This window comes from Chroicocephalus ridibundus, unplaced genomic scaffold (assembly GCF_963924245.1).
Source record: "Chroicocephalus ridibundus unplaced genomic scaffold, bChrRid1.1 SCAFFOLD_274, whole genome shotgun sequence".
Lineage (NCBI taxonomy): Eukaryota > Metazoa > Chordata > Aves > Charadriiformes > Laridae > Chroicocephalus > Chroicocephalus ridibundus.
Genome location: NW_026961262.1, coordinates 114,318 through 129,631, shown reverse-complemented (window position 1 = coordinate 129,631; position 15,314 = coordinate 114,318). Strand labels below are relative to the sequence as shown.

General features: G+C 54.9%; 2 protein-coding genes across 2 annotated transcripts; both read right to left on the bottom strand.

Annotated features, from left to right (window-relative positions):
• Positions 1-1,270: 1,270 nt before the first annotated feature.
• Positions 1,271-2,050, bottom strand: LOC134509160 (tubulin alpha chain-like). Its single transcript, XM_063321644.1, has one exon. It carries the CDS (start codon positions 2,048-2,050, stop codon positions 1,271-1,273), a length of 780 nt encoding a protein of 259 aa, XP_063177714.1.
• An 11,767-nt stretch (positions 2,051-13,817) lies between these two features.
• On the bottom strand, positions 13,818-14,597 carry LOC134509159 (tubulin alpha chain). The gene has a single exon (XM_063321643.1). The coding sequence runs from the start codon at positions 14,595-14,597 to the stop codon at positions 13,818-13,820; it is 780 nt and encodes a 259-aa protein (XP_063177713.1).
• Positions 14,598-15,314: the final 717 nt, after the last annotated feature.

The following is a 15,314-nucleotide window of genomic DNA, read 5'->3' as shown; positions in this document are numbered from 1 at the left end:
GGAGAAAAACGGAACCAAACTATAGATTTTTTTTTTTCTACTGGACGTGAATATTCTGCAAAACTTAAACAAACTCATTCATGAATCTGGTGGCCCGGAAACAAAAAAAATCAGCCTTTTTTATACTGTCAGTAGAGACAAGACACCTTTCTTCCCATTTCCTTCCTTCAACTAATCGAACCCTCCATGCTCCCTCCCAACCGCCACGTTAATTTATGCAAATAAGCACCAATTAATAAAATAAACACGCAACGGGTGCTTTACATATGATCGAGACACCTCATGGCCACCCAACAGCTTTAACCACCCCAATTCTGCTGCCCCAGAACCAGTGGAACGAGTTTTAAATCATTGAATTATCGCGCAAAGAGCTAGAGCTGGGCAAGAACTTTAAAACTGACGAACCAAATTTAATAAGTAAACAAAAAACCACACGTGAAAACTAACCTTATCTCTATCAAAAGGGTGCTGCAGTCCACATCTTAAACGCTGCACACGACCATCAGGGAAAAACGTTGTTAGATATGATGAACGTTTTGGGACGATTTCCCCTATTCCCTCTCTTTTTAGAGCGGGGGCGACAGCGTGTTCTCGAATCCTCAAAGCCCAGCCGCTGCCCAGATGCGGAGAAAAAGGTGGGGTTTTTTAAGAGAAACAGTAAAAACTGGCCTCGTGGTTGGTTTGGTGTCAGTTCCCGGGTGTTACGGGAGGAGGTCAGCGGAATGCGGGGGGTTTGTGGCTTCGCCACCCTTTAAAAACGCTCCCGGGGACCTTTTAAACATCTTGTGGGCGATGGAGTCTCATGTGGGCGTTTCACCCCTGGATCTTCTCAAACACCCTGAAAGTTAGAAAAGACAGGGATTTTTTAGTCTTTTCTTTTTTTTTTAAAATTTGTTAGACCAAGCTTCGTTATTCCTACATTTGGGAATTCTTATGCTTTGCTGCATAGTTTGACAGAATTTTGGACGTTGGTGGTTCAACAAGGCAGATCGTGGGGGATTAAAATATTAGAATTAATTGTGCGATCGCTTAAAACGATTATTAGAATCGTTAATTGTTATTAACGAATATTAGAATCGTTAATCGTTAATTGATATTAGAATTAATTGTGCGATCGCTAAAACCAGGAGCCATTTAATAAGGGAAACGCGGCAGTAAACTATCTGAGGGGCACATCGACGAGGATTCTCTCCCCCAGCGCACAAGCAAGCTGAAGTGTTTGAAGCAGACGTTTTGTGGATGTGCTACAGCGACAGAAGGAACCCAGCATTTAGTATTCCTCCCCTTCCTCCTCTCTCTCCCCTTCCACTGAATCCACCCCCAGCTCCTCATAATCCTTCTCCAGGGCAGCCGTGTCCTCCCGGGCCTCTGAGAGCTCCCCCTCCTCCATGCCCTCCCCCACGTACCAGTGCACGAACACCCGCTTGGCATACATCACGTCAAAGTTGTGGTCCAGGAGGGCCCAGGCCTCGGCAATGCCCGTGGTGTTGCTCAGCACACACACAGCGCGCTGCACCTTGGCCAGGTGCCCCCCGGGCACCACCGTGGGCGGCTGGTAGTTGATGCCCACCTTGAAACCGGTGGGGCACCAGTCCACAAACTGGATGCTACGCTTGCTTTTGATGGTGGCGATGGCGGCCTTGACATCCTTGGGCACCACGTCCCCGCGGTACAGCAGGCAGCATGGCATGTACTTGCCATGCCGCGGGTCACACTTCACCACCTGGTTGGCCAGCTCCAAGCAGGCTTTGGTGATCTCGGCCACCAACAGCTGCTCATGATAAGCCGCCTTGGCCGAGATGACGGGGGCGTAGGCAGCCAGTGGGACGTGGGTGTGAGGGTATGGCACCAGCTTGGTCTGGAACTCCGCCAGGTTGACACTGAGGGCCCCATCGAAGCGCAGGGAGGCCGTGATGGAAGACACGATCTGGCTGACGATCGTCCCAGCCAAGGGGGACGAGCTGGGGGACCCCCACCCCACCTCTGCCCTCGGCAGCGGGGCCAGGACGGACCCTCCCCGCAGAGAGAAGGGGCCTGGCGCGGATTTCATCTCGAGCCCTCTTCCTCAGCCCAAAGCCACACAACTCCCTCTCTTTCTCAGCCCCCAAACCAGCCACGCCAGCCCCTTTGCCAGCCCCGCCAGCAGGAGTCCCGCTCTCCCTGGCAGGCCCCAAACCAGCTCCCCCCTCTGCTTCCTCAGCCCCTCTGCAGCCCCCCTGGGCAACACTGAGGGAGCGCAGCCACCCCACAGCACCCCAAACCCCCCAGGACATAGGCACCCCGCGGGGAGACGGGCCCAGCCACCCCCCTCACACCCGCCAAGGCCCCCCCTCAGGCCCCCCGTGCCCCCAGCCCCACTCAGGGCCCTCCCGCCCCACTCCACCACCCCTCGGGGCCGCCCACTCACCTTGACGCGCTCCAGCTGCCTCACCACGTGCTCGCGGGAGCCCCGCAGTCCCGGCCCGACCCACCACCCGTCCGCCGAGCCACGCTTTCCCCCCAGACCGCCCTGCATTCATTTCTAGGCGGCTGCCGTTCTCGCCCGGCCCCCTCAGCTTCCGGAGCGCCCCGGCCCGGCCACGACGGGCACCCATTGGCCACCGCCGCCCCACCGCCCGCCCCTTCCTCCTTGGGCAGCCCCGCTCCACTGGTCCGTCGCTGCCGTCAATCCCCGCTGTGCCCCACCCCCACTGAGACGATCCGACCAATTGGAGGGCGCGCAGGGACCCGACCAATGGGAGGGCGCCGTGGCGATCCCAGCAATGGGAGCGAGTTCCGGGGGGTGGGGGGTGTCTGCGCATGCGCAGTGCAGCCGTACGGCAGGCGGGCGCCTTCCACGCGCTGTCTGGAGACACGGGGATTTTGAGGCCTGAATAGCGCTTTCTAAAGAAATCTTTCCACGGTCTTTTCCTAGCCTGAACTCCTTCACCTAAGAAAAAAATCATAGGATCCGTAGAGAGAGAAACAGGCTTTCTTTGCCTTTTAGGAACCGCCTACGGCACAGGCGTTGCCCCTTCTGTATCTATTCACAGCCAGATCTCTCAGAGAACACAAATGGGCTGTTTACACTTCTACGGAATAGCTGCTAAACAGAGGCACATCTCTTTACGCTGAGATGTTGACACTGAGGATACAGAACAGCTAATTAGACTGGCTCTCTGTTTAGACGTAGGTTCTGACGCTGGAATAGCTCTTTATAAATGCGGCTTTTCCAAATCTTTTCCTAGCCTGAGCTCCTTGACAGCGTCCAGAATCAGAGCATCCTTAGAGAGAGCTTGTTATTTGCTGGGGGGCACGGCCATGGGACCCACACAGTCCCCGGGCCATGTTGCCGGTGCCTTCTTCCTACACAAATCCTGCTGCAGCCGCGCACCTGCAGTGCAGCTGGTGCCGAGGGAGAGCGGGCAGCAGGGGAAGCTGCTTTGGCCGCAGATCCCACGCCCTCAGCCTCCATCCACACCCTCTCCCTGCCCAGCTGCCGGCACTTGTGCTCTGCTTTCTCTCCACTCTCTCTGACATCAGCCAGGCCAACCTCGCTACAGGGAGGGCTGTTGATAAGGCACAGACATTGGGCAGAGTTCAAGGAAGAGTTCACTTGGAAGAGTTCAAGGCCAGGTTGGACGGGGTTGGGACCAACCTCATCTAGCAGAAGGTCTCCTGGCCAGTGGCGGGGATTGGACTAGATGGACCTTCAAAGGTCCCTTCCAACCTCAAACCATTCCATGAATCTATGATGGGAAGGGTTCAAGGTCGGGTTGGATGGGGCTTGGAGCATCCTGGTCTGGTTGAAGATCTCCCTGTTCGTTGAAGGGGGAAGGGGAGGGTTGGGCTTGATGGACCTTTAAAGGTCTCCTCCATCCCAAACCATTCTGTGATTCTATGGTTTTCCAAGCCAGCAAGAGCCCGTTCCCTAGTCCCGAACGCTCATCGTTCATCACCACCCAACAGCGGTGAGGGCAGCGCCCAGAGGGGTGGGATGGGGGCTGCTGGGACCCCCAATTTCACTGGGATGGGTCTTCTGCAGACCTTCAGGAGAACCCCAGCGTGGCCTGGGCACATGGGGGCAGCCGTGTGTCAGCCGAGGGTGCCAGCTCAGAGGGTTTCCTCACCTGAGCTGCCGGTGGCTGTGCCAAGAGACACGTGGCTCATGACGGGAGAAGCAGGATGCGACCCCAAAGCCATCGTGTGCTCAGGTAGACCTCTCTCCTTGTGTCCTTCCAGGCAGCAGTCGGTGACAACAGAGGACGACTCTGCCAAAGAGCAGGCTGTGACTGGCCAACAAAAGGGCAAACGCGTGTCCAAAGGCAGAGCAGCAAAGAAGAACCCAGAGCAGGCAGCGAAAACCCTGAGCTCTGGAGGAGGACAAGGAGGAGAAGGAGGAAAAGAAGGAGGAGAAGGAGGAGAAGGAGCAGGAGGAGAAACAGTGGAGAAAATCCTTGTGGAACACGCAGTGATGAAGAAGGTGAAGGCCAAGCCAGGAAGCGAAGCCATGACCTTCGTAACACCCATCTAAGTGAGCTCTGAGACCAGCCTGGGCAAGGAGCCCACCGAGGGGCTCGGACAGCCACTGCTGAGACCCAAAAAAACAAATAAATGAGGTGGAGTCCTGAGGAATCCTGGACAGTGCTGGAATACCCCAAATACCTCTGAGTTTGGCCCAACCAATGGCCGAGGGGACCAGCTCAACACCACCCCGGCACTGAAGAAATGCTCCCTGGGCTGGGGAGACCCTCTTTGGAATCATTAGGAAAGAGCTGAATAAAAACATAGGAGAGATGTGTCAGAAGAGCGTCGACTTTTTTAATTGCTCACAGCTGGAACGGGGAAGAAGGGTTTTACAGTTGGCCATGGCTCTGAGATCAGCCCAGCCTGGTCCTGGAAGCGGGGGGGCCACCTGAGGGACCTTTTCCATGGCCGCTACGGAAAGGAACCTGATTTTGGGGGCAAGAGTGAACGAGCGGGCACTTGGAGCCATGTGGGGAAGATGTGGGTGTCCCTGGAGGAGGAAGCAGAGGATGAGAGGCCTGGAGGGCACCTACCTGCAGGGGCAGTGGAGAGCACCCGAGCTTCCAGCCAGGGCCAGAAGGGACCAGGGAAGGAGACAGAGCAAGGCTGAGCGCCTGGTTGAACCTCATGAGGTTGGCACGGAGCCACTTCTGCAGCCTGCCCAGGTCCCTCGCGATGGTGTCCCCTCCCTTGGGCGTGTCACGCCTCCACTCATCCCGGTGTCCTAAGGAGGTCCTTATTCCAACAGCTGACTGTTTTCCGTTATTCTCCTGCCCAGCACCAGCACCACCGTTAGAAGACTGGCTTCATCTTCCTGAAAACCTCCCCACAGGGACTAGCAGGTCACTATGAGGTTCCCAAGGCCACCTTTTCTGCAGCTTCAACAAGGCCCTTTCACTCAAGTTCTCCTCCCAGGCAAGTGCCCCAGCCCCTGAGCATTCAAAGGACTCTCCACTGAACTCGCTCCCACTTACACCCATCTTCCTTGCTCTGGTGACTTCTCTCTGCTCTGACCAGTAGCCCAGCAGCCACCCAGCTGCTCCCTCCCTCCTTCCCTTCCCCAGTGGAGGCCCAACAATTAACACAGTAGCGTACAGATGGTTGTAAGGGACGGACTGTAAATTCCCTGACGAGGGGCAGGAGGCCCTCCAAGCCTTCAATGGAATGCCTCAAACACTCGCAAGGAAATAAATAATGCAGGCCTGGCCTTCAAAGAACTGATAAGGCTCACACTTCTGGCGCCTGAAAGTGTGGGAGAACTGTCTTGTGAAGACAGGATAGCTCTGCCACTCGTGTGGTGAGCTTGCTAGTTCTCAGTTCTCAAGGCCATTGTGTCCGATGAGTGACCTTTGCTTCATTATCCGCGAAATGCATATGAAAGCGCACTCCCCTGCATATGCTAATGAAGATTATAGAGATCATGCTAAACGTGTATGAGTATGGCACTCGTCTCTCCACCCAAATGATGGCACACGTCACCTGGGAAAAGGGAGAAACCTGAGACGAGGCTGTCCTCAGCAAGGGGGGGTGGACCATGCTAATTCAGCAAACATAAAAGGGGAAATAAGTGCCCCTAGGGGGAACAAAGAAGAAACAATAGAAGAAGATAGTGCCTGGGAAGATTCTTCCCAAGAAAGAAGATTATGCCTGGGAAGAATCCTTGAAAAAGACGCTGGAACCAGGACTGGCGCTCTCTTTATCTCTGTCTTTTTCTCCATCTTTTCCTTTCTCTATCCCTCAGTTTCTCTTTTCTCTTAGAATTGTTAAGTAACGGTTAGACGACCTTAAGTGGGACCTTAAGTACCCTTTACCATAAGTTGTCCTATACCTGTTGTTAAGTAACACAATGCACACCTCACCACTTGCCATAATTTGTTGTATACCTAACCAATTATCGTGGACTTGTTAAGACCTATACTAACCATTTTGGTAAGCCAATAAATGTTTCTATATGGACCTTGAGATTTATCTCACCTTAGTCCGCACCGTTGAGAATTTACGAATCTGAAGTCACTTACCCCGCTCTTTACTGGGAGTGGGATGTGACAGTGGTCTAACGAGTGCTGAGCCGGGGGAGACAATTGTGCGCCTCACTCTTTTGGCAAGGCTCCTCTTTCTGTGCTCCAGGACACTGCTGGCCGACTTTGCTACCACTTTGCATGGTGGGCCCATGGTTTGCCTTCTGTCCCCCAGCACCACCAGGGCCTTCTCTGCAGAGCTACTCCCCAGCCAGGAAGTCCACAGGCCCTGCAACTGCAGGCTGCCAGGCTGGGCCAGCTGCAGCGTCTGGCCTTTGTCCTTCTTGTACCTGATGAAGCTCCTGACAGGACAGTCACCCCACCTGTCAGGTTTCCCCTCAGTGGCATCCCTAAGACATAGGAACGGTCCTCCCCATTTAGTGCCATCGACAAACGCCGGGAGAGTTGCCTCCTCCGGGTCACGCGTGCAGGTGTTAAACTGCACAGAGCCCAGCAGAGTCCCCTCTGCAGCCCCCCAACGCCCCAGTATGTCCCAGTGGCCTCAAGGTAGGGGATGAGCCCTTCGCCACTGCTCCCTCAGCCTGATCATGCAACTGCTGTTTTACCCATCTCTTTCTCTGCCCATCCAGGCTGTAATACCCTACCTTGGCTAAAAGAGTATTGAGGGAGATCATGCAAAGCGTTTTGCTGAAGCTGACCCACGCTATCACAGAATGGTAGGGGTTGGAAGGGGCCGCTAGAGATCATCTCTAGTCCAACCTCCCTGACAAAACGTAGGTTCACCTGCAGGAGGTTGCACAGCATTGTGTCCAGGCGGGTTTGGAAGATCTCCAGAGAAGGAGACTCCACCACCTCTCTGGGCAGCCTCTACCAGCGCTGTCACCATCCCTCCCACATTGCAGCTTCCTTCAGAGCCGTGACGCTGCGCCCTCTCAAAGCAGCCCACCTAGGTCCATCCCATCTGTCCGCCTTTGGCCCTTCTGCCCTTGCAGCGCTCTAGGATAACCTTTGGGACATCCTTAGCTGTCCCCTCCCAGAGCTTCTGGGGTTTCCTCACTGTTCTGCTCCTTTCAGAGCAGGAGGAAAGGGCAGGACCTTTTCACAGCTCTCTCTGCAGGACGTGGCGCTGGGCACGGAGGGCTCTCCAGAGGACAGCAGCTGCTCCGCAAAAGCCAGCCCAGCCAGCGAAGGTGGGCAGGTGCACAGGCGGCATCTGCAGGCTGGCCAGGCAGAAGGCAACGTGACTGCCGGGTGCCCTGTCAGCCACGTGACCCTGTGCCGCACAAGGTGCGGGAACGGAACAAAGAGAAGCAGTTCATAGAAGCAGTCCAACAAGCAGGTGAAAAAGTACCTAATTGGTCAAAAGTCCTAGAATGTAGAATGTTTTCACCACGGGTGACCCTGCTCCCCATAGATAGCTGGACTGAGCGGTCCCACCGGCAGGTAGCTCTGGATGGCCCTGCGAATCCCTGGGAATGGAGGGAAACGCTCAGCATAGTACTGCCCTCTTTCTGCCTCCTTCTGGATGCTGCTTGCGGGTTCACGGTGGGTCTCCTCAGCGTCAGCTACCGGAGATTCTGCGTAAGCCTTTGGGCAAGGGCGTTTCCCGCAGCTCAGTGCTCTCCTTTCTCCCTCCTCCAGGCAGCCGCATCTGTCACCGCAGCTCCGGAGGACTTTGTGAGACCTGAGCAGCTGGATGGCACAAACTGCTTTAAATGCAGCCAGTAAGACGATCACTAAGGACATGTTAATACTAGATCCTGTCTTAAGGTTTTGCATGCGATGGAGCATGAGTTAGCTGTTCCCGTAGGTTGCACGCACAATAATGAGACGCACCTTTTTTAAAATATGGTATGGTGGTACTGAATAATCTTAAAATAGCGTAAGGATGTGTGAGACGTGAAAGGTTGTCTGGCTTTCTGGGGGGAAAAAAGGGTGCGTTTCACGGGCGCCTTCCGGCATGTGTCTCTGTGCTTGTTTTCAAGGTGTTACAAGATGGTTGCCGCCTCCAAGAGGTTCACATTCCATCGTGTGCCCAAGGTTCTCACACTGTGCCGGAAAAGGTTTGGAGGTTTCACCTGCAGGAAGATCAGAAAGGTGCGTACAGACTTGGAGCGCAGCCTTCTCTTCCTGGAAAGCAGTGCACTCTTTCTCAAGCTTTTCCTGTTGAGTTTTGTGTGTTCCCTCCTGGAGAGAGGAGAGTTCCCGTGGGAAGACAAGCATGCACTCTGCTGTGATGGAGCTGCTTTGGCCGAGAACAGTTTCCTGCCGCCCAAGCCATACATGTTGCTTTAGGGAAAATCCGGGGATCGTTTCTCAGCCCTCTTGGTCTCTCTGCAGGTTGTGAAGTATCCCGAGTGCTTGGATCATCGCCCATACTTCGCCCATACTTCGCCCATACTTTGCCCAGGGCTACAGTGGGTGGCCTCCTGCCTCCTTCCCAGAGAAATAAGCATCTCCTTGACCCCGTGCTGCCCTGTCTGCGCCGGGAGCTGGAGGCAGTATTTCGGGAACAGTGGTGGCTGGCAACAGGAGCAGAAAGCCAGATCCTGCAGGCCCTGTGCTTCTGCGGGCTGGAGGAGGAGGCCATGGTCCAGCAGATTTAGGCTGGCCTGCAGGAACATGCGGCGCCACTGGTCCATGGCCTCGTCGATGTCATCGTGCAGCAGTGCAGCGAGGAGGCCCGAATGATGCTGTGCACCCTTGCTGCTGGGGAGGAGGAGGACAACGGCCATGCGGCCAGCCCCAGCCCCACCAGCCCCAGCCCCACCAGCTCCAGCAGCTCCCCAGCTCCAGCAGCTCCCCAGAGCTCCCCACTGCTCTTCGCGCGAGCTGCCAATGTCCCAACAAGCCCGGGACATTTTAATGCATTGAAGACCTTCTTCAGAGGGACGCTGAACTGACAGAAGGTTTCTGTGCAATACACAAAGAGAGTTTAACTTGCAGAAATAGGGAACGAGACCCGTGGCTAGAAAGAGGCGCCTTTCTGGGGATGAACCCACCCTGAAGATGGGAGAAGCGGTTTCTAGGCTTGAGTGTTCAAAGAACACCCGCTTCGGGGCTCTCCATAGAAGGGCTGCTTTTCTCCCAAATCAAATCCCAGAGACTGGGAAGCCTTGGGAAGTGCCCAAGAGATTTGCAAGGAGATGGTCCCAAAAGTACTCACGCTGTGGGCTGCGCTCACGAGAGAGCAGGTGGTTGGCCAGAGCGGGGTGTACGTCAGGCACTGCAGCACGCAGGTGAGGAAGCACGTATTGCCCAGGCTGTGGAGTGCCGCTCCAGCTCCCTGTCTTTCTGCCAGTCCATGCAAGTCTTCTCCGGGGGAAGGAGGATCCTTTGCGGGGGAGCCACTCCCTTGGGAGTGACTGCAGGGGAATGACATTTGAGAAGCGATGAGACCCCAGTGGGACTTTCACTCCTTTCCGCTCTTCTGGCACCTCCCTCACAGGCTAACGTGACCGTAAGTGTTCCGGTGGAAAACAAAGCAAGCGGTGGGTCGAGCTCTGAAGTGCAGACACTCACCTGCAAACCGAGCTCTAACTCTGGCAGCTGCTGTTGACAGGATGCCGCTGCCCTCTCCAGAGTGGAATCCCTTCCCTGACACATATCCTGGCACTCTGAGGTTACTTCCTTCAATTGGTGTTCCCTACGCAGGGGGAAAAAAAAAGAAAAAAGTTTTTTCCCAATTGTCACTACTGCAGATAAGGTCTGGCTTTAGGTAACACACAGCTGAGAATACGATCATCACAGCAACATTCACTGGCAATCTGAAATACTGCTCTGAGTCACTATGGACAATTTTCATGACGTGAAGTTTTGAACGTTCCTTTAGCGGTTAGTAGGCGACGTAGCCCAAATGTAAAACTACAACAACAACAACCACCTCTTTTAAAAGGCTGCTTGACATGAACCTTTTCGCATTCTTTGTGTGTATTTCAATGCATCTAAAGAAAGAATAATGCTACCTTCTTCTAATTAGCTCAAGCACCTGAGGTTAATTGATGGCATATGACACATGAACAGAGAGAAGCAGTTAAGGTTTTGACAGAGGTGGTGAATGCATTTGTTTCAATTTTGTAAGTCTTCTGACGGTAACACAAGCCTATCAAATTTCAAAACATTTTGCTAGAAAAAAGCAGAAAAAAAGACACAGGAATAATTTTAAAAGTTCTTGTTGTTAATATATTGTCTGAAATTTCCCTCCTCCATAGTCTTACCCTGCGGGCTTTCTCATTTCTAAAATAAATACTCACTTACTCAACCCCAAAATACTCAGTACATCTCCAAAAAGAAGAACAAACACTGCAGGGATGAATGCGGCACGTTGAGGGCCTGGATCCCAGCATGCCGTCTTTTGTGCAGGTTTGAACGGTTTTTAACCACCACACCCCCCGCCCAACTTCCAGACATTTTGGGGCCGTGAGCCGCCTCTTTTGGGGGAACTCCGCGTAACCCCCACATGCCCCCCTCGCCTGCTCCTCCGCCGTGGGGGCCGGGGGATGGAGAGCCGGGGAGAGAAGAGGTGGGCAGAGGGGGAATGGCGGGGCGGCTGAGCCGGCAGGACCTGCCCATCCCAGCCACTGCCGTCTCCCCCAAGCAGGCCTTCGCCGCCAGCCAGAGCGGCCTGGAGTATCGGCGAGCCGTCCTGGCGCCGGAGAACCTGGACCAAACGCTCTTCTTGCACCAAAACTTGCATATTTTAGAATCAATCAGGAACAGCAATGAGGCGCGGAGCAGGAATCTCCATGCCCAGCCATTCCGGGGGTCGGCAGGGGTTTAAATCCAGACCCGTGGCAGGGATTTGGGACGCCAACTATTTTGCCAAATTCCTGCGGTTTCGGCATCTCTTTGGCAGCGAGGAGGCGTGAACACGCTGCTGCCTCCTGGTACTCGCTCTCTCACCCTGCCTCCGGAGCCAAACTGCTCAAAACTCATCCCTTTCTATGGAATTAAAAAATCACTCAGCGCTGCAACTTCCCACCTCCTTTCCTTTTTTGAAAAGGAAACAGCCCCCAGGTTTTTTTGGTTAAAAACTCCCAGTCCTCCCAGCTGGCAGGGCTGCTGCTCACTCCGGCCTCACTGGGAGGCCCGTCTTCGATTTCGGGAGGCAGCCGGTTTCCCTTTGAAATCGTTAAGGGCTAGAGAAAAACGTTACTCTGAGGTCTATTTTTAAAAATACAAGCCTTGAGAAGCCAAAGGAGAACGTTCCCACCCGCCTGCTGCTTTGGGGAAAGGAGTTTGTGGAGGCCCAGACCTGAGCATTGGGCCTTTCAGGAGAAAAACGGAACCAAACTATAGATTTTTTTTTTTCTACTGGACGTGAATATTCTGCAAAACTTAAACAAACTCATTCATGAATCTGGTGGCCCGGAAACAAAAAAAATCAGCCTTTTTTATACTGTCAGTAGAGACAAGACACCTTTCTTCCCATTTCCTTCCTTCAACTAATCGAACCCTCCATGCTCCCTCCCAACCGCCATGTTAATTTATGCAAATAAGCACCAATTAATAAAATAAACACGCAACGGGTGCTTTACATATGATCGAGACACCTCATGGCCACCCAACAGCTTTAACCACCCCAATTCTGCTGCCCCAGAAGCAGCGGAACGAGTTTTAAATCATTGAATTATCGCGCAAAGAGCTAGAGCGGGGCAAGAACTTTAAAACTGACGAACCAAATTTAATAAGTAAACAAAAAACCACACGTGAAAACTAACCTTATCTCTATCAAAAGGGTGCTGCAGTCCACATCTTAAACGCTGCACACGACCATCAGGGAAAAACGTTGTTAGATATGATGAACGTTTTGGGGCGATTTCCCCTATTCCCTCTCTTTTTAGAGCGGGGGCGACAGCGTGTTCTCGAATCCTCAAAGCCCAGCCGCTGCCCAGATGCGGAGAAAAAGGTGGGGTTTTTTAAGAGAAACGGTAAAAACTGGCCTCGTGGTTGGTTTGGTGTCAGTTCCCGGGTGTTACAGGAGGAGGTCAGCGGAATGCGGGGGGTTTGTGGCTTCGCCACCCTTTAAAAACGCTCCCGGGGACCTTTTAAACATCTTGTGGGCGATGGAGTTTTATGTGGGCGTTTTGCCCCTGGATCTTCTCAAACACCCTGAAAGTTAGAAAAGACAGGGATTTTTAAGTCTTTTTTTTTTTTTTTTGTTAAATTTGTTAGACCAAGCTTCGTTATTCCTACTTTTGGGAATTCTTATGCTTTGCTGCATAGTTTGACAGAATTTTGGACGTTGGTGGTTGAACAAGGCAGATCGTGGGGGATTAAAATAGTAGAATTAATTGTGCGATCGCTTAAAACGAGGTTGAATTGAAACTCGAGGCATTTTGCTCGGCGTGAGTGAGTGGAGTGGGGAAGCCTCAGGCTGCAAATCCCTACGAAGCTCGAGGGTTTTTTGGTCAAAATGGAGAAACGCTGTGATTGTTGCGCAAGGAGGGGCCGGTCTGAACCTCAGGGCTCGGTGGAGGGCCTCCCCGACTCTGAAAACACTGATTTTTTGGGGTTGAAAGTCAAATAAAACCGCCAAGCGGCCCCAGGGCAAGGGGAATCCTCAAGCGGCCCTCCCCCTCTGCCCCCCCCGGGTCGTTTTCGAGCCTCAAAACAGCCGGGATTTAGAAGAAAAATGAAGAGCTGACCTTCCACACTCGCCGCAGGGGAAAAAACCCGGGTCTCCGGCGCTGCCGTCCCAGCACCAGAAAGGACCGGGATCGATGGAGGAGCTGCCGTCGCTGTTGCGCTCCTCTTCTTGACTCCCTGGCTTTGGATTTTCGTTGGGCATGACGCGGTGCCTCTTCTTTGTGCTGCAAAGGGCCTGTAAATCAGATGAAAAATAGCTTGAAACAGCTGCGGGCGGCAAAAGAATTAGAGTTTTTTGCGACAGAGGTACTGCGTTTTACCAGCCCAACCCCACCCGGGTGGACTCTGAAAACTAAACGGTCGAAAAAAACCACTTTAGTTCGACTGGGAGAACCAGACCTTGGAAGAAAAACTGTATTATTTCTCTATTTTAAGCAGAAAGCGCTTTCCTCCCCAAAAATCTATCCAAAATGTGGAATTCCGAAGAAACGAAGCGGCGCGGCCGCCCCGTTTCTACCACCAAAAAATAACAAATATTTCTGTGAACCAAATCCGCTGTTGAGACACGGTTTTAGTCTGCATCTGCTGGGAGGAAAACCAGGAGCCACTTCATAAGGGAAACGCGGCAGTAAAATATCCAAGGGGCAAATTGACGAGGATTCTCTCCCCCAGCGCACAAGCAAGCTGAAGTGTTTGAAGCAGATGTTTTGTGGATGTGCTACAGCGACAGAAGGAACCCAGCATTTAGTATTCCTCCCCTTCCTCCTCTCTCTCCCCTTCCACTGAATCCACCCCCAGCTCCTCATAATCCTTCTCCAGGGCAGCCATGTCCTCCCGGGCCTCTGAGAGCTCCCCCTCCTCCATGCCCTCCCCCACGTACCAGTGCACGAACACCCGCTTGGCATACATCACGTCAAAGTTGTGGTCCAGGAGGGCCCAGGCCTCGGCAATGCCCGTGGTGTTGCTCAGCACACACACAGCGCGCTGCACCTTGGCCAGGTGCCCCCCGGGCACCACCGTGGGCGGCTGGTAGTTGATGCCCACCTTGAAACCTGTGGGGCACCAGTCCACAAACTGGATGCTACGCTTGCTTTTGATGGTGGCGATGGCGTCGTTGACATCCTTGGGCACCACGTCCCCGCGGTACAGCAGGCAGCACGCCATGTACTTGCCGTGCCGCGGGTCACACTTCACCATCTGGTTGGCCGGCTCCAAGCAGGCGTTGGTGATCTCGGCCACCAACAGCTGCTCATGATAAGCCTTCTTGGCCGAGATGACGGGGGCGTAGGCAGCCAGTGGGACGTGGGTGTGAGGGTATGGCACCAGCTTGGTCTGGAACTCCGCCAGGTTGACACTGAGGGCCCCATCGAAGCGCAGGGAGGCCGTGATGGAGGACACGATCTGGCTGACGATCGTCCCAGCCAAGGGGGACGAGCTGGGGGACCCCCACCCCACCTCTGCCCTCGGCAGCGGGGCCAGGACGGACCCTCCCCGCAGAGAGAAGGGGCCTGGCGCGGATTTCATCTCGAGCCCTCTTCCTCAGCCCAAAGCCACACAACTCCCTCTCTTTCTCAGCCCCCAAACCAGCCACGCCAGCCCCTTTGCCAGCCCCGCCAGCAGGAGTCCCGCTCTCCCTGGCAGACCCCACACCAGCTCCCCCTCTCTGCTGCCTCAGCCCCTCTGCAGCCGCCCTGGCCAACACTGAGGGACCGCAGCCACCCCACAGCACCCCAAACCCCCCAGGACATAGGCACCCCGCGGGGAGCCGGGCCCAGCCACCCCCCTCACACCCGCCAAGGCCCCCCCTTGGGCCCCCCGTGCCCCCAGCCCCATTCAGGGCCCTCCCGCCCCACCCCACCACCCCTCGGGGCCGCCCACTCACCTTGACGCGCTCCAGCTGCCTCACCACGTGCTCGCGGGAGCCCCGCGGGCCCGGCCCGGCCTGACCCACCACCCGTCCGCCGAGCCACGCTTTCCCCCCAGACCACCCCGCATTCATTTCCAGGCGGTCGCCGTTCTCCCCCTGCCCCCTCAGCTTCCGGAGCGCCCCGGCCCGGCCACGACGGGCACCCATTGGCCGCCGCCGCCCCACCGCCCGCCCCTTCCTCCTTGGGCATCCCCGCTCCACTGGTCCGTCGCTGCCGTCAGTCCCCGCTGTGCCCCACCCCCGCTGAGACGATCCGACCAATTGGCGGGCGCGCAGGGACCCGACCAATGGGAGGGCGCCGTGGCGATCCCAGC

Bases quoted from the DNA above. Each gene is read 5' to 3' on its own strand.
- LOC134509160 (XM_063321644.1), bottom strand. From the start codon at position 2,050: ATGAAATCCGCGCCAGGCCCCTTCTCTCTGCGGGGAGGGTCCGTCCTG.
- LOC134509159 (XM_063321643.1), bottom strand. From the start codon at position 14,597: ATGAAATCCGCGCCAGGCCCCTTCTCTCTGCGGGGAGGGTCCGTCCTG.